Source organism: Mytilus californianus, unplaced genomic scaffold (genome assembly GCF_021869535.1).
Source record: "Mytilus californianus isolate M0D057914Y unplaced genomic scaffold, xbMytCali1.0.p SCAF_6, whole genome shotgun sequence".
Taxonomy (NCBI): Eukaryota; Metazoa; Mollusca; class Bivalvia; order Mytilida; family Mytilidae; genus Mytilus; species Mytilus californianus.
The window spans coordinates 41,819,598-41,838,259 of NW_026262712.1; the positions used below are offsets into that span (position 1 = coordinate 41,819,598).

The 18,662-nt window shown below is 31.4% G+C and overlaps 1 protein-coding gene across 1 annotated transcript; it reads right to left on the minus strand.

Moving 5' to 3' along the window:
- Positions 1 to 10,207: 10,207 nt before the first annotated feature.
- On the minus strand, positions 10,208 to 18,117 carry LOC127705658 (uncharacterized). Its single transcript, XM_052209987.1, has 6 exons — positions 17,674 to 18,117; positions 12,038 to 12,208; positions 11,519 to 11,604; positions 10,987 to 11,078; positions 10,599 to 10,708; positions 10,208 to 10,240 (listed from the first exon to the last, which is right to left on the minus strand). The coding sequence occupies exons 1-6, from the start codon at positions 18,115 to 18,117 to the stop codon at positions 10,208 to 10,210; spliced, it is 936 nt and encodes a 311-aa protein (XP_052065947.1).
- Positions 18,118 to 18,662: the final 545 nt, after the last annotated feature.

Consider the following 18,662-nt stretch of genomic DNA (forward strand, 5'->3'; position numbering starts at 1 on the left):
GTAAAATTTGACATAACAATTAAACAAATTTACGTCACAATTAAAAAGTGATTGCTGCTTGACGTCAGAAGGTTATTCGGAGCAGATCTAAGGTCATTCAGAGACAACATTCAGCTAAATGCCAAAAGTTTATTGTTTGTTTTAAGTTCATTGAATAGATGCGTTTATTATAGTTACAAAACTTAATTGAGAAGACCTGTGTATGTATGGCGCTTTTTTGCTACTAAATTGAATTAATCATTGTGACCTAAAGCTAGCTGGAAAAGTGAAGTTTACTATCCTCATTTTTCATAATTTAGTTTGAATAGTCTTGGGTAGAATTTGAGCGTTCAACGTTCATAACTAATAGATGTAAATTAGTTTGCTTTTGGAATACTTCTTGCAACTTGACTATTGTAAGAGCGGCTCAAACATGTAAAAGCTTGTTAATTTATATTCTAATTTATTGTAGATGCTTGTTCAATGATAAACGACATCACAATTCAATCTTGTAGTAAGGTTGCTGTCTCCTCAACACGTTTTACTTATCCATTCCTATGTAACATTCCGTTTATTGACGTCACTTTGAATGAAGCTTAATATATACTATCATGTCACAAAATGCTGTTTTGATGAATATAACAACGATAATCATAGTATATAAAATAAAACACACTTTCTTTACGATTATCAACAACAAAACGCCATTTTCCCAGTGTAGTAAAATTGAGAATGGAAAGGGTAATTTTTCAAAGATACAACAACCCGACCAAAGAACAGAAAACAGCCCAAGGCCACCAATGGGCCGTCAACACAGCAAGAAAATCCCGCATTCGGAGGCGGGCTTCAGCTGGCCCCTAAACAATAATGTATACTAGCTCAGCGAAAATGGACGTCACACTAAACTCCGAAACATATAAATGAACCAAAATAAAAAAAAATATATACAAGACTAACAAAGGCCAGAGGTTCCTGACTTGGTACAGGTGTAAAAATGCGGCATGTTTTGAAAGATCTCAACCCGCCCCCTATAACTCTAGGCAAAGTGGAATAAAAAAAACCACACACAGCAATACGCGCAGTAAAACTCAGTTTAAAAGGAGTCAGAGTGCGATGTTACAATAGGTAACAGAAGAAACTCAGCAAAATAACAATGATCAACATAAATTAACAAAGGACTATAGCAGTTACTGACATGCCAGCTTCAGACCTCAATTTAACTGATTGATATGAAAATCAAGCACGATGCCTCCCGTTAGGGGTTCAGTATCATACCATCATAAAATGTATGAGAAGAACATAGCCGACAATTAGGTTTAAAATAAATGTGTGTATTTCCGATGCAAAAACCCTTTCAGTAAATCAATATTAATTACGAAAAATGCCATCTTTAATGACCTGACAACAGTATCGTAACTTTATCCCATCTGAATAAATCTGTTCAAGGGTCTGGTTAGCTTTTGAGGTCAGTGACGACATTGTTGTGCTTTGTATAGAATATTATTATAAAAGATGGGAATTAAAATACCTGAACGAATACGATGTCTGCACGTTGATTTATATTGACGAATGATGTCCTTGTACTGATGATAAAATTTAGTAAATGTTTTGACCAGTTTGTGATATCTAAACCCTAGTGTAATGATTTGTCAGTAATACAGATATTTCGTTTGTTCAAATCAAATACATTGTTTTATACTCGAGCGAATCAAACAAGTTGAGATATATAAACACCATAAGATGGTTCCAAAGGAACGTCACTATCTCAAAATGGATTATTAACATTATCAAATGAAAAATCATCTCTTTTATCGTAATTTTTAGTATTAAGCTTCCCGTAAAAGAAATAGAAATCAAGATCCAAGAAAGGACAGTGTTCATTGTTAGTATAAGCTTTATTTAAAGTCATTCCAGCAAGATCAATCTCTTTGTAGTGTATATACTAAGGTCGTCATTATTGAGAGCCAATATTTCATCAAAATATCTAAAAGTGTATCAGATGTAGTTTCGATGGGTCTTTGCTGTTTTGAGTCATGAATTGTGACTCGTAACAAATTTACATACATGTCAACATGAAAATTGAATCGACCCGTTCTTCTCGCCATTTTGACCGTCAGATGACGTTTCTCATTTCCAATAATCTGAATTAAACTTCATACATGTGTTGTCTGCATGTCATAATCCTATCCGATGGTGCAATCTAAAATTAGAAACATGAAGAAATATGTAAATATTAAGGAAGAACAAATATGTAAATATTAAGGAAGAACAAATATGTAAATATGAAAGAAAAAGATCAGAACATAAAGAATGTACAGAAATGTTTGATATAAGAATAAGGAGATGTGGTTTTGAATGCGAATGTGACAACTATCCACCAGAGTGTGCATGACGTTGATGTAACAACTGTAGATACGTGACCATGTCAGGTGTGAATTGGGGGGTACAAATCTCCAGCATCTTTAAGATTCTTATTGCAAATAATAGTAAGGGATTCGTAGGTTGCCTGTTATAAGGCAAAAAATCAAACCTTATCCATGATTATATCCGCCTATCATCCCGATACATCCATTATGTAGAGCCAAATTGTTTCTGTTATTTTCCACAATATTCATAAACTGTTTTGGCGTATGCAAAATGTTAAAATTAAGAGCTACTACGTATTGTGTTGTCGTCTTGCAAAGATGTATGATATTTGATAATTAAAGTTGAAATGTACCTTTTAATAACAATACGATTTACAATGCGTTCCATATCTAATTCATTTACGTGTTGCATTGATCAAAAATACTTTATGATTTTCCCGGTAAGTAAAATATCAATAAACAACATGCTGATTTGCAATGTGTTGCATACATATTTCTATTTTCGTGTTGTTTTAATCAAATGTACGTTATGCTCTTCCCAGGAATGAATATGGATTTCTAAAAGGCCAATGAAATTTCTATAACTATTGTTACCTTCTTCCGTATTTGCAGATAATTATTATTTTGCTGTAACAATGTTAAAAAACCTTCTTCCGTGTTTGCAGATAATTAGTATTTTGCTGTAATAATGTTAAACTAACTGTTTTCTTCTGTATGTTGGAAGATTGTTTAACGTTGCATCATCTGACACAGAAACTGTTTACACGTAAGTACAGGTATTAATACAATCATTTGCTTAACATATATTAATTTAACCACCACCATAATTTGCGAATTCATTTATTTACACTCAAGTATGCCTTTAATTTTAAAATGTGTATTTAATTGATAATCTGCTTTCTCCATGTTGAAAGGTTCACAATTGTACCTCGGCGAATATAATATGTCTACTTTCATTGCAAAATTTTTAATATTAAAGTAAACATTATTTGCATTTTATTATTAAATTCCCGGTTTTTGTTGGGATTCGTGTTGCTCAGTCTTTAGTTTTCCATTTGTGTTTTGTGTACTGTTGTTTGTCTTTTGGTTTTTTCTCTGTTTTTGCCTTGACGTTGTCAGTTTATTTTCTACTTATGACGTTAAATGTCTCTTTGGTATCTTTCGCATCGCTGTCTTTGAGGGGTCCGTAGGTGGCCTGTTCCTATCCAATAACCCCCATTTTCCAGTAGCAGTTGAATTATCCCCAACTGTTAAGCCTGGCCTCTATAATAGTAACATATTTAGATTTGTTCGTTCGAGGCAGATCTATAAAAAAAGAAACGTTCGAAAGCAGCCATTTTGATGCACGCAAATAGGTTCTGAGACTGAACAGTTTTATTGGTTTTAGTTAAAATACAAATGACTTTACAAATTATGCATTATTGGAAATGGATTTTGCCATTGAAACAGCATTACATAACAACATTTATCATGCTTTAGTCATCTGTACTTCTGATACATCATTTAATTGTAATGATATGACGTGTATATTTTTTAATTAACCTGCTCACCACTAATAAGAATATTAAAAAAAAAATGACTTATGAGTTTGAATGTCCCTTTGGTATCATTTGCCTCTCTTTTCAATGGGTGATTGCACTATTGTTTTATGTTCATTAAGAAAACTATTTATTGTTGGGTAATTGGTCATGTTTGTAAGAGTTATAAACATATGGGAACGGATGAATCTTTGCTGATATAAAAGAAGTTGAATAAAATTTAAATTTGGAATCCTGAATGTTACAATATAGCAACCAACTAGTACTTTGTGAATTAAAAAAAAAAACAATTGATTTTTTCGTCTTTATACATGTTATAGTAACACGTATTTTTGAGGTGAGGGTATTACGTATCCTGTTGATATGATCATTCATTGTATACAAGAGGACACCATTCCAAATCACATTTTACATGTACAAGGTTTTTTCGTTTCTTTCGTTGTTTAAAAACTTTTTTTCTTTGTCCGAAAGGTCGTTGTGATTAAACCCCAGTAATGTTTCATATAACGTTTCGTTTGTTAATGAAATTTAATGTTAAATTAAACTTGTATCTACTAAAGTAATAAATATTAAATTAGGTCGGCTTTGTAGTTTAAAATATAACGTAAATATAATGTAAACTCCATTCTTTGAACCAACCAACGCGCATCATTATTTACGTTTGCTTTCTTCACCTCTCATGTCATAATAATTAGGTCAATAATTTTAAGGCTATTAATCAGATTATATTTAAACGAGCCTATACTTGGTAGATAAATATAGAATAATGGTATTTTTGTTTTTGGTACCGACGTTATCAGCAACAATATCGAGCGAGCCCACTAGGGCGGGTTGATATTCGAGCGGATGAAGTTGGTATACAAAAATAAAATGCCATTATTCTCTTTATCACCAATATCTTAACTGTATGTGTTTTTTTTTTCTTTTTATTGTGAATATGAAATAAAATGAAATAGTAAGTAAAGGTTGCACTTTGTACATCTGTTACACAAACCCTGCCTCTTTTAAGGAGATATATAATATTCATAGATATTCTGTTTTGTTTACCTACTGGTTCACGGATATGATCTCTATGTTTCATCTCGTAGAGACATAACTTGGAAATGTATCCAGTATAAATACACATAAATAGCGGCTAAATTGAATTATGAGGAAGACCCAAAGTGAAAGGAGGACTATGTAGTGCATATGCACTTTCCATTCTACAATATAATTGTTTACGAAACTTCATAGTAAACGTGGCAGTTTTAGCCGTAAAAAGAGTTCCTATGGGAAATTGCAATGTCATATTGGTTGAAAAGATAATATGAAGAATTTCAACAAGTCTGGTTTATCTTCAGAGGTTTTAATGAAATTAACTCAAATAGTTTAAATATTTCATGAAGATTGAGCAAATCCTGGGCCTTTAATATAACCACTCAGCATATATTCACAGTTTACAGTGTGCATAGTTCACCTTAAGCCCTGAATTCATAATACATGCATATATGTAATTTAAATTGTTAAGAAGTGCTTATATTTACTCGTTGTAGTCGTTGAAACTCATAGATCCTTGATGAACATTGTTGATGGGATGTTTTTGGTCCTGTGGAAAACCCATAAGTAGGCCATAACACCTGAATGTGATTTTTTTGTGACCGTGGTATAAAAAAAACAAGCTACATATACAAAAAATTTCTCTATAAAACTAACAGTTGTGTGTTCTATACTAGAAAAATACTAAATATTCCGTATTCACAGAAACAGCAGAGTTATTTTTGCAAATTTGAGGTCCCAGTGGCAAAAATCAGAGAAAAATCTCCAATCTCATTGTGATAAAACAGATAATCTAACCTGTAAAGGCTATGATTTTGTTATAAAAAGGTCTTTTTACAGAAAACAATAAGCTTGTTTTGAAGTTATGCACAAAACAGATTTTAGCAGTCAGTTCTATAACTTTTGCAAATATCGCTTTGTTTAAACATTTCTAGTTCCTTCATTGACAAAATTGTGTTAGATATATGGTAGGAGATGATATTATTGTGACAAGATTTCTAAACTGACCATTTGAGGGAAAAATGTGAACTTTTATAGATATATGGGCATACAGTAAGATGTGGACTGGAGACAGAGGCAGGATTGCATACATTATATGATCGTAAATGTTGGAATGGTTAACTATTGATATATAAATGATAGTATTCTGAAATGCTTTCAATATGGTATCAAAGTAGTTTCATACAGGTTCTAGGCATTGCATGTCCGAAAAATGCACGTAGGGTAATCTGACAATAATTAAAGTCTTGATTTCAAATTCAAAAAGTGTTCATCAAGAGTTTTCTATTTGAATAAATGTAAGTATAGACTGCACTTTGTAAATACAGCTGTTTCACAAACCACGCCTCTTTTGGGGAGATATACAATATTCATAGATATTTTGGTTTTTCTACCTACTGGTTTTCGGATATTGTCTCTATGTTTCATCTCGTAGAGACATAACTTGGAAATGTTATCAGTATAAATACACATGGAAAGCTGCTAAATTGAATTCTGAGGAAAACCCAAAGTGAAAAGAAGGGTAGTACAGAATTTTAGTATAAGTTTAAACTCTTAGAAGTTCGTGGCATATACATGTTGAAAAAATGCTGCACAGCCCTATATTTTAACCTTTAAAACAATAGTAGTGCATATGAACTTTTTAGGATATATTTTTTTTACGGAACTTCATAGTCACAGTTTTAGCCGTAAAGGGAGTTCCTATGGGAAAGTGTTTTTTCTATATTTACAGAAGTGCAACATTAAACTATTTGTATGCGTTCAAAAACGTTGTGATGATTGCATGAATTCTATTGATAAATTGACTCTGATGGACATGAAAACACGACGTTGCTGCACTGCCACATGATGTAATTGCCTTATATTTTCGAGCAACAGGTCCTGTCCATGATCTGGAAAATATTTGGCAGTGAGATCAAAGAAAACATGTACCAATTGCCGATAATCACATTGACTTATCATCTAATAAAAAGTTACTATGTATATAAACAAACCTTTTGATTATCCGATTAAGTTGTCAATTATTAACGTGGTAAAGACATTTTATCTCGGTGGAGATTTTTGACAGGTCTAAAATGTTCCACGTAACGGACAACAATGACATTGTTTATTATATACAAGTCAAGCGAATATTATTAACGGAATTTCAACGTCGGGAACGCATAAATATTTCGACTGGTGCGGAATTTTAAAGACAAATGGTGGCTAAATATTACATACAATACAGTATGTTAAAAAATTGCTGGAAAATGAATAGGTGATATTGACACTGCATGAAAGTATTAGTTTAAGGAAACAATAAACTACTTGAAAATCAGTCTTAATTTCCGAGTTTATTTTTTTTCTGGAAGTTTATAGGTCAAGTAAACGCAATGTTTAAGAGTAGTTTACAAATAGTTTACTGGATGCAGTAAGTTCATGAATTGACACCTGATTTACTGTCCAGTAATTTTCAAATTTAACAAAGTTTAATAGACATACAACTTCAAATTTAATGTAGAGCAAACCTGTATAACATGATTTACTAAAAATTAAAGTCAAAGATATTCCAAACAGAAAGCTGTTTACTGTGGTTTTAAATCTGATTTAACCTCGAGTTGCAAAATTTAATACAACAATAAACTTTCATTTAATGCAAATTGAAATCAGATTCAACTCCAAGTTTAAAGATTTAATGTGTGATATAACTTGATTTACTTCAAATTTAAACTCATTTTGACTCCATATACTATAATCAAATCTGTGTAATATCCGTGTTTGTTGCACCAAATATATGTCAATTGATCTGCATATTCACCACAGTAAACAGTATATATTTGCAGTTTTCATCCATATATCACCAGTTACAGTTCTTACAAACTCTATTATAATGCATGACATATTTGTTTATGCAAAAGTTCTTCATTATTACAAACAAAAGCAAAATTGTGCACCCTATGTTGCCTCAACCAATAATTCGAATCAAAGACTCATGATTGCCTCAAAATATGAGATAATTACAGTGAGAGGAGCAACTGGAAATGTCATTAAAAAGCTGTCTATAATGGAGAATTAGCTTAACTAAGGCGAAATCCCGAATAAAAAAAAAACAATTGTCTAGAGTCTTAACTAAATTTATTTATTATTTTCAATTTACAAATACATGACATATGAAAGAACTAACATTTCTTTCTACAATAATTTGAAAAAAAACCATCTGCATACATATCGAATCATAAAACTCTAATTTTGTGTATTTTTGATTGTTTTTGTTATTGCTGTTTTAAGGAACAATTAAACATACATAAAACGTAACATTTAATTTTATCATCTTCATGATGTAAAAGGACTGAGCATTTAAATATAATAAACATTACGATTTTTGAAGAATCCTTTTGTTGTGGTTGTTTCCATTGTATGACCTAATTGATTCTAATTGCAACTAACAACTGTTTTAATAGAAAGATTTATTTCCCTTTGAATACAAAAGTTCGAGCTGAATAATGAAATAATTTGGAGGGTTTAACACGCGCACCTAATTATATGCAACCCCCTTCTTATAAAAGTAAAAAAAAATCAAGATCTTCGTACTTATTTTTTATAATAATCTTAATAATTATGAACGTATAAACCTTTAAGTTAAAACAAAAACCTTCTGAATATCCCGCTGCTGTACCGTAGATATTTTTTTTTCATTATAACGCCCGTTATCCCATAGTGAAAAAAGCCTCGATTTTTTCATGTTGTTTATTCTCTTCTTTGTTTTATTTTTATTTTTTGTAATTGCTATTTTTTCTCTCTTAAACATTTATATATTCAAAATATCCATCTAATCACTTTTCAACTGACATAACTTGTAATAAGTGTAATACATTCGTTTATATTATTTTTGTAACGTTTGAATAAGGTTTGAATTAAAGCAACATTCTATGTCTGCTCTTTGAACATACCTTTATTTCCCTTCATATTAAACTTTAAAAATTTCTTCAATTTTTTAAAGATACGAAAAATATTCTTATTTTAACAAGAGTTGTTTCCCTTTCATTGCTTACTGTTTTAAATCAATTGTAAAAAAAATCACATAATAAATTAGATCCTAGTGTTTAAAATATATATTTGATTATGCTCGCGTGGACACAAATGAGCAACATACACAATGAAGAGTTTCACCACTAAGACAAGGATTTTTAATGTAAAACCAGCTGTTGTATACATGCATTGTATGATTGCTTACATCAGGATACCAGATACAATTTACTGCTATATAGCTTTTTCATGTTAATATTGTATAATTACGCAAAAAAGAAATATTTAAAATATTGAAACTTGATATATACGAAGTTTCTTACTATTTCGAAGAATTTCCATTTTGTCTTAAAAAATTTACTACTGTGTGCAAATAAAATACACTGCTTGTTTCCGCGGTATCACTTATATATTAAATAAAAACAACAAGGTTTTCCATCTAGACATGACAATTCTATAAAATGATAATTGTTTACATTTATTTTCCGTGATGTTAGGTTTCAAATCAAAAAGGTAATAATTTTGTTTTGCAAATGACATGTGTATTGTTCTTGTTATTTGTAGATAGTTTTGCCTATTGCGACAGTACTGTTGTTTCAAGAAGCACTTAATATTTACTATTTTTTATCAAAACATCCTCCTACGAACCGCTTGTTGTTGTTGAAGACGGTATGCTGACATCCGACATGAAGGTGCATTTTTTGTCTTTCTGTTCGCATCTATTTGATTTCGTGATGACTGAAAAGTTTAATCAATGACTTTTACTATCTAAACACCCATTCATGTCCTGGCACGACTTCTGGTTTTTTCCTTGAGGAAACTGCCCCAACCTTTCGCCTATTATGCTGCCGTCTGCTTCTCTTGGTTAGTTTTCCATCATGTTTTTGGTCTAGTTTTTTGACTAATTTGTCAAAATCGTCAGACCTCCAAGGCAGAGGTCTGACGATAAACGATCCTTCGTCTTCTGAATCTGTTTGTTCAAAAGACATATACTGCATCTCCATACTTTGCATGACTGTTTCTTTTTGTTCCTTTGGAATACTGGATTTTTCTTTTAATGCCTTTTTTCTGTTGTTTAATTTCTAACAAAATAAAATAAAGCTCAAATGAAAATTCCTTTAATTTCATTTTGAATACATACAGATAGATTCTATATATGCCGTAATAACTCTCTTTCAATATAGATATTATTATTATCATTATTTTTATAAACAATAACGTCCAGCAAAAAGCAATCTAAAGTTTTTTTTTTGTGAAAAAGCGCCGTATTTTCTATTTTGATTTTTAGATGTTACGTAGACATTCTTTTTCACTAATCTGCAAAATGATGTAAGTACTAGTATGTGATCATATATCTGACGTCGTTAGAAATAGTCACCATTTTATTGTAGCGTCACAATAGGAAATCAGCAAAAAGCAAAAAGCAAAAAGAAAATGAATTAATTAAGTTAAAAGGGGTCCCTATTTTAGAGTGATATAACTATATAATAACAAATAAAGCTCCTGTCTAAATCCGCTTCTGTAATTTATGGACTGTATGTAGTTTACTGAAAATTACAACTGAGGTATCAGAAATCTTTATACCACTGCTTTTTTTTTGGAACTAATACAGATTCAAGAAACAGGTTTTTTTTTCCAAATTGTTTACCATAATAAAAAAGAAAACAGTTCTTACTCTTCTCATTTTGCTGTACACAGCCATTTTCTTGTTATGTTCTTCTTGTTTACCAGTCTCTTCTCTTCGTTTCTTTGCTTTGAACGATTCAAAATTTGTCTTTATTCCTTCTACAAAACAAAACATCTACTTAATGCAATTTAAAATAATAATTAAACATGCAATTGCTTTTCTCGAATTGAGACCAAACCGTGTCATTTGGTAGTCCATGGTAGAATGTTTTGATGTGATATGATCGAAATCAAAATGGATCTATTAAAGTTACATGATATTATGCATTTGCTAGTAAGTGATTCGTTAACATAAAACTTATTTATAATATGGAAATTATATAGCGTTTCAAAATATTACTGAAAGTGTCTGCTTATTAAATTTTTGTACTACAAACCTCTAACAACACCCTCCACTTCGTCAGGATATTGGCCTTTTACGAATTCAATGATGAATCCGGACATCTCTTTGTTCTCTGCTGAATTATATCTGAAAAAAATAATTTGAAAAATAATCTTACTGTAAATCATAGCTGACCAAAGGAGATCATTCCTTAAACAAGAGTGTAACAAATGTCGGTAAAATTATCAATGTGTGCTAAAATGTTGTTTGAATCTGAATAGAAATATGATTACTAAATACACTTATATCTCTTGCAAACTTTTCACTTGAAATGACTTAAAAGTTAAGATTTATACTCGAATTAGAATTATGATAAAAGATTAAAAGTAGTCGTATGATCAAAATTAAATCTGTTTCAATGTCGTAAATCACAAGTAATCGAACATATTTCCGAAAACCGTATTGTTTAATGATGAATGTGGACATACATAACGAATTAAATAACATCAATTAATTGAATGTAGATAAGCCATGCGATTTTTTAATTTCCAACGAAATTTCAAAATCATTTAATTTCATATACATACTTAAGAATACTGCCAGCTTCGTTCTTTGTTTTCCAGATGAAATCCTTTTCAGTAATACCCTGCTGGTAACCATCCCTTATTGATTGCTGAAAGGGAAAAGATACGCTCTTAGGCATTTGAAATGAATTTAAATTGCATGCTCAAATAAAAAACTGAGAACTGAAGTAATGCATATGTGTAGAAAGTCGCAAATTATACAAAATGTAATATATATATTGTTAACTTCACGACTTCATTAATATTACGTTCTAATAAACACGACAACATGTATTCAAAGTTTGGAAAATGTCCCAGTTTTTGTACAATTAATACACAAATTGTAAGTGTTCAATATGTATGCAAATCTTTTGCCGACAACAATCATGGTCAACACTTAGCTTTGTAATCCGTTAACAAATAAAAATAAATGACATTGAATTTTAAGTTCGCAAACTTAGTGCATATTGTTATGTTGCACTACATAAAAATGAAGATTGTATAAGCTATCCCCTCCTACATGCACAATGAATAATTACTTACTGCAATTTGTGCAGGGACGTTAATCTTTTGGCTTCCTTTTTTTGGTTCATTTGTTTTTGAGTGTAGCAATTGAATCAAAATATCCACTTTCTTTTCAACATTACTTTGGTTTTCTTGCACTTTTACCAGTTGTCTTTTCATTTGGATGACTTCATTTGTTAAAGTGTCAATCTAAACGAAATAAAAATAACTAAATCATTTGAAAAACATGAATTACAAAACTCAATGAAGTTTATCATTTAGAAAACTAAATAGATACGTCATCCAGAATATATACTGTATGTACCTAAAAAAAAACACTAAATGTATGAGAGTCACTGACTTTTTACAAGTTGTGTTTATAACAGATTAAAAGCATAACATATACATTATTATCTATTTATCTAAATTAATCAACAGTTTTAAGATTAATTGTGTGAATAAACATTTATATATACGCAGGTGTTTACTCTCTTTTATAATTGAACAACATTGAATAATTGTAACAAATAACTTGGGCGATATTACACTTCAAGCATTTTCATTAATGTTTGAATTTTAATTTCCCATGGAAATATTCTTTTGGTATTTTCTGCCTCTCTTTGGTATATTTTTATATTTATGTAAAATTTGAAAAATTATTATAACTGGTTTGAAGATTTTTTGTCCTGTCTAGAATGAAATCTAGATGATTTACATGAGATAAAGAGATATGAATATGTATAACTGTCGTATACAAATAATCCGTGTTCAAAAATCTGAATAAAAGGACAAATCCGTGCAGTCCTTGAAAATGATAGTCTTTTGATTCCATCAAGGAAGTTACTTAAGGTTCTCATATAACCTCCTTGATTCCATATAGTCACGATACCCATCCTCTATAAACAGGCTCCTATTGATTCTCAACATATAACCACTTATGAATGTTATATAATACAGTATATATAATGACGTGAATATATGACAGCATTCATTATTCGGATTCGGACAAAGATATAAGTGCTACCACAGCTTCAAAATTGATCCTCAAGAAATCAGAAAACCAGAAAGAAGAAAACCGAGTTGATACCTGTTACAGATCCAAGTTGAATTACCGTTTCATTCAGAAGATTCTATTTTAGTAAGTATAGTTATTTCAACAGGAACAGGAATATATATGGTTCAGGGGTGGGGATCTCGACCGTTAACAAGTTCTCAAAAGGGGGTGATCCCCAGGAGACTCGCCCTTTATTTCATTTGATTTGGTTTTTGTTCCATACAAGAATATATATGGTTAAAAGATGGGGATCTTGACCGTTTACAAGTTCTCAATCAGGAGGGGGAGGTAGTGACCCCCAGGGGACGCGCCTTTTATTTTATTTGATTTGTTTAATTGTCCCATACATAAAATTCATATGGTTTCGGGATGGGGATCTCGGCCGTTTACTTGTTCTCAAACAGGAGGGGGGCTGAGAGTGACCCCAGGGGACGCGCCTTTTATTTCATTTGATTTGTTTTATTGTCCCATACAAGAATATATATGGTTTAGGGGTGGGGATCTCGACCGTTCACAAGTTCTCAAACAGAAGGGGTTGGGGGTGACCCCGGGGACTCCCCCAATATTTCATTTGGTTTGTTTTATTGTCCCATACAAGAATATATATGGTTTATGGGTGGGGATCTCGACCGTTTACATGATAAAAGCACATTCTGATATTGAAGGGGGTGGGGTGACCCACAGGGACTCACCATATTTGTTTCATTGTCCTGTGATCATTACTGGAGAATGCGTGTGTCTATCACTTACTGTTTTCAAGTTAAAGTCATTTGAAAATTAAAAAAAAAATCCATAGGGTTCTATAGTAAACATCACATATTTTAATTGAAATATATGGTAAAATTGTAGAACATTTTCAGTTGTTGCCGCAGTTTTAATTTTACAATATTAATAGATAAAGAATACGAATAAGTATTTCCGATTAGCGGCTTTTGCCTCCGTTTTGGTTTGAAATTGACCAAACAACTTTAGTTATAGCTACATGTACATGTAGCTACGCATTGAAAACCCAATTAACGGATTGATATTGTATAACTATTGATTTTGCAACAGTTCATTTAGACAACATGGTAATAGTGCGAATGATTGGTCTTTATTTTCATTTAAATATTTATCTTATTTTGAAAATAATGAACATGTGTGTACAATAATAATCAGAGACGATGATAGAAAGGACCAAGAAGCGTGTTAACAAAGAAATACAAGTAGTTTTACTGAAAATAGAAAACTACGGTAAAAAAATCGGATTGAAGTGTACGCTATTGCTTTTTATTTATTCATTTATATGATATGCCTCTTTTTTTTTGGTTAGTATTTTTAAATTAAAGGACATTCTTGATGGGGTAAAACATTGTTTCAAAAATCATTAATTAATTTCATTTATTTTTTATCAACCAAAAATTGAAAGTTCATAATTATTAAAACGGAAAAAAGAACAGCTAACCGACAAAATTTAGATCATAAAAGAATAAGGATATTTAACACCTAAACATACCAGTGGCGGATCCAGGGAGGGAGTTCCGGGGGTTGGAACCCCCCTTTTTTACGGTCAATGCATTTGAATGGGGACATGCAGTTGGAAGACTCCCTTTATCCTGGGTTGGGACCCCCCCCCCCCCCCCCCTTTTAAAAATGGCTGGATCCGCCCCTGCATAAGTTATCATTTACTTTTCAAAGATAATAAAGAAATAAATTGTTTTAAGATGTTTAATCTTTAATGCTTTTTTATTTATTCATTAATCGATAGAATCATAATATAAGAGATTCTCAGAAATTATATCTATTTGTCAATTGTCCGACAGATGCTTTCATTTTTTTTCTTAAATCTGATAGTGTATTTATCTGTCGGGCTTTTCAATATAGTTTTATAAGAATTCTTCGACTGTTTGTTAATGTCTGTGTCCTTTGGTCTCTTGTGGAGAGTTATCTCATTGACAATCCTACCACATCTTCTTTTTGATAACCTATTTCTAAGCGTACAGGGCAAGTTGAAAAAGAAATTTCGTTTCTTTTTATCTTCGTGGAATTATTTTCTGAGCAGATTCAATTACCAGGATGGCGCCACACCATCTTAAATCAATAAAGTAGATAAATATATACTTTCATTCACTATATACTTGATTTGTCCAGATTTCAAATATCAGTATTGTTAATTTGAATTTAGCCGCAAAACGTATTAATGACCATTTCATCCTGTATTTTTTCACACCGTTGGTTTAGATATCAGGCAGTGATTAAAACCGTTGAAGATATGAAAATTTGAGAAAAAAATATAAAGGAACATCGTTAACCTAAAAACAAAATTATGTTGGCAGTTAAGATATGTATCTTTAGGGTACGTCGAATAAATCCAATTTGGTTAATAATGATGTCTTGCTGTGTGCAATTTCATTTTCAAAACATTCGTCTTTGGTTTTCTGTTGGCCGTTTTATGCAAACAATTAATAGACACATCATCTAGCCGATAGCTGAGGTAACTGCCATCAAACATATATTAGTTACATTTGCAAACTAAAGATGACATATGATATACAAATTTATACGATTACGAAAGTTTTATTTTGATTCGGCTATTTTTAAATTTAACTTAAATAAACATTTTTCGTAGCCAATAAGATGGTTTTCAAGAGGAAAAACTTCTAACTATATTCATTCTGTGAAATAATAGATTATTTGCCAATTTTCTATGTTGTACTGAAAAATGCCTCTAAAATTGGTTTTCAAAGGTTATAAAAATAACCACCAGTAATGCAAGTCTAAGATAGCAATTCATAATGTTCAGCATTTGTTCTCTCTTTCAAATAAACCCAACATCAAGTAAATCCCTCGCACGTTGGTTTACTTTTGTCTTTATTTTATTGGTAACAGGAACGTACGTTAATGAAATATCCTATCCTGTTACTTTTTTGTCTATCCTGTTACCGATAGCAGTATTGCACCTGCAAATGCTAAATTGCGAAGATTAAGACGCTATAACCTTTAGATGTGTTCAAACAACGAAACGTTTCATTAAGTGTGCAACTATATGTTGTTATAAACTTTTTAAAGACGTTTCTGTTTACTATTGTCTATCCTGTTACTGTAACCATAGCAACCATAGTAACAGCCTTCATTTTTGAATGCTGTTGTGAAAAAAACTACTCCCTTTGATGAAGTGATAATGTTTTTATGTTGTGATTTTGGTTTCCGACACGTTATTGCACTTTTTGCAAGTATAATATTGGTGTAATTAATCAATATGTTGGTAACAGCTTAGACATGACAAAAAGTACCCACTTTTTTTTTTTTCACTAAATGTTTCGAAATTTCTTTTCTCTACATTGTTATACAAGAAACGTGCTGTGTTAAATGTTTAGGTTACTTTGCGCTTTTGAAATCAACACTGACTAGTTCAATATTCATAGGGAGAAAACTTTAACGGCTGATTTAAGTAGTGGTCACAGGATGGACATGAACTTCATGTACGCTGATTGAATATAGTTTGTATAAAAAAATGTTACATATAATAATAATGACGTTACGATTTTTCGTTAGATTTATTATTTACGTTCTAAAAAAGTCCCTTTGACATGTATCAAGAAGATCAGAAAATAGGAAAAAAATCATTTGAAATGTGTTACTCGGACACTGTACGTACATAAATTACGCAAACATCGGACTTAAATATATTTTGATCTTATCAAAATAGATCTAAATCGTGTTTATTATTAATGTTCTTACTCATAAGTCCTACAAACTTTCATCTAAACACTTACAACTGCATTTTCCATTAGAAATAAAAAAATTTAGCATGGGTGTACTGAAAATTCTTTTGAAAATGACCAATATACAGCTTTAGTAATGAAGGGCTTTCATGGTAAATGCGGCATCACTGTTAATTAAAGAAAACGACATTAAAAATAGCGTATTTTTAAAACAAAAGATACACGAAAGAACATTTGTCCCGGAAATGTGAAATTTTGAAGTAGGTGTGAAAAAAACCATATTTGAACCTTTAAAGGAAAAAGTTTGTTACCCACAAAAAAATCTTGAATTTAAAGATATTTTTTTCAATGTGTGTTATGATGGTCACGTGTCTTACACTGTTCTAACAAAAATCGTTGGAAATTAGGGCAGGGTACTTTTGTTTTAGCCCTCCCCCTTTTGTTCCTGTAATTTCTTATTGTTTTTGTTTTCTTATAATTTCATTTATCTTTCTTGCGTTTTTCTGTTTTATACGAAAATAAATATACTAGAAATAACTTGTATTTGCAATTTTCTATCATTCCAAGTTTACTATCAACTCTGTCACTGATATGCATGTATACTATCCTATTATCAGTGACTTCTGTGGATAGTAAACTTGGAATTGATAGATATTTCTAGTATTTTTATGTCTCATATAAACTCCTTGATATAACACACTAAAAAATGCGAAAATAATTGAAGTTAACAGATTTTTTTTAAACAAATTTCAGGAAAAAATGGGCGGGCTAAAAAAAAAGGGTCCTGTCCCCAAGTATCTTTGACAAAATCGTGTCCGTTGTTAGCAGACAGATAGACATAATTAAACCATAACATATTACAATCAGTAAACACTTCATTGTGGGAATTTTCATCGATATTTAAAGTTTTTAATTACCTTGTTTTCTGATCCTGTAGTCTGATCTTTTCTTGATATGTCTGTGACAGGTGTAGGTGACCTGCTAGAACGAACTTCTCCAGATAAAGGTGTTCTTAGGAAAGTCGGAATGATTGTCCTGCTGGAACATGGTGTACTTGCCAAATTGGTTGAGGTACGAGAATTCATTCGAACGGACGGAGTACTAGAACGACTGACTGATACTCTACTGCATTCCAAAACACTGTCATTTACCGATGACATGGACTCATCGGGCATATCCTCTGGTCCGCCACATACTCCTGTCATATTATCACTGGTTGTTGTTTCCACTCTTTGTCTTTTGCTGCTGTTTTCATCTTCACCAGATGAATAGTATCGTAGATGAAGGCTTTCATCTTCAATAGACACATTTTCGATCATATCAAGTTCATCATCACTAGATAGTAAAGATGAATAATCCATCACGATTTATAACTACAATACAACTTTTTTTAAGAAATACAAGGATCTAGACTATTAAACTGGCTATCTATAAATGAAGGACAGACTTTCTATACCCAAGTAATATTATTTAGGGTGTGTGTTTTTATATATATACATGATCATCTTGACAAGGTTGCATAAACAAAGTAAATAACTGTTAGTTAATTCTGAACTTCCGTGCCCAGAAGTTGTCATGACAAAGGAAGCACTATATTGGCATGTAGAGTACTTCCATACCCAGACGTTAAAGGTGAGGTTATAGAAGAACATTTGTCCACAAATGACCATGCAATTATGTGCATTGATAACGGGATACGATAAGAAACGGATCGTCATAGATTGATACATTAAAAAAATAAACCACGAAAACCCCTAAATATTATAGCTATAGATCGTGAAAATTGGGATACTGGGGCCGTGTCAACGAAGCTTTCATAGGACTTTGACGTGTCTTAGGGTGTTCGTAGGGCACGTCTTAGTACTAAGTCAGTTTAACGAGAGTCTCCTAAGATAAAATATTACAA

Excerpts from the sequence above, each read along its gene's own strand:
- LOC127705658 (XM_052209987.1), bottom strand. The coding sequence starts at position 18,117 with ATGGATTATTCATCTTTACTATCTAGTGATGATGAACTTGATATGATC. Across the intron at positions 12,209-17,673 it reads CTACAGGATCAGAAAACAAG|ATTGACACTTTAACAAATGA; the intron begins GTAATTAAAAAC and ends TATTTCGTTTAG. Across the intron at positions 11,605-12,037 it reads ACGTCCCTGCACAAATTGCA|CAATCAATAAGGGATGGTTA; the intron begins GTAAGTAATTAT and ends TTTCCCTTTCAG.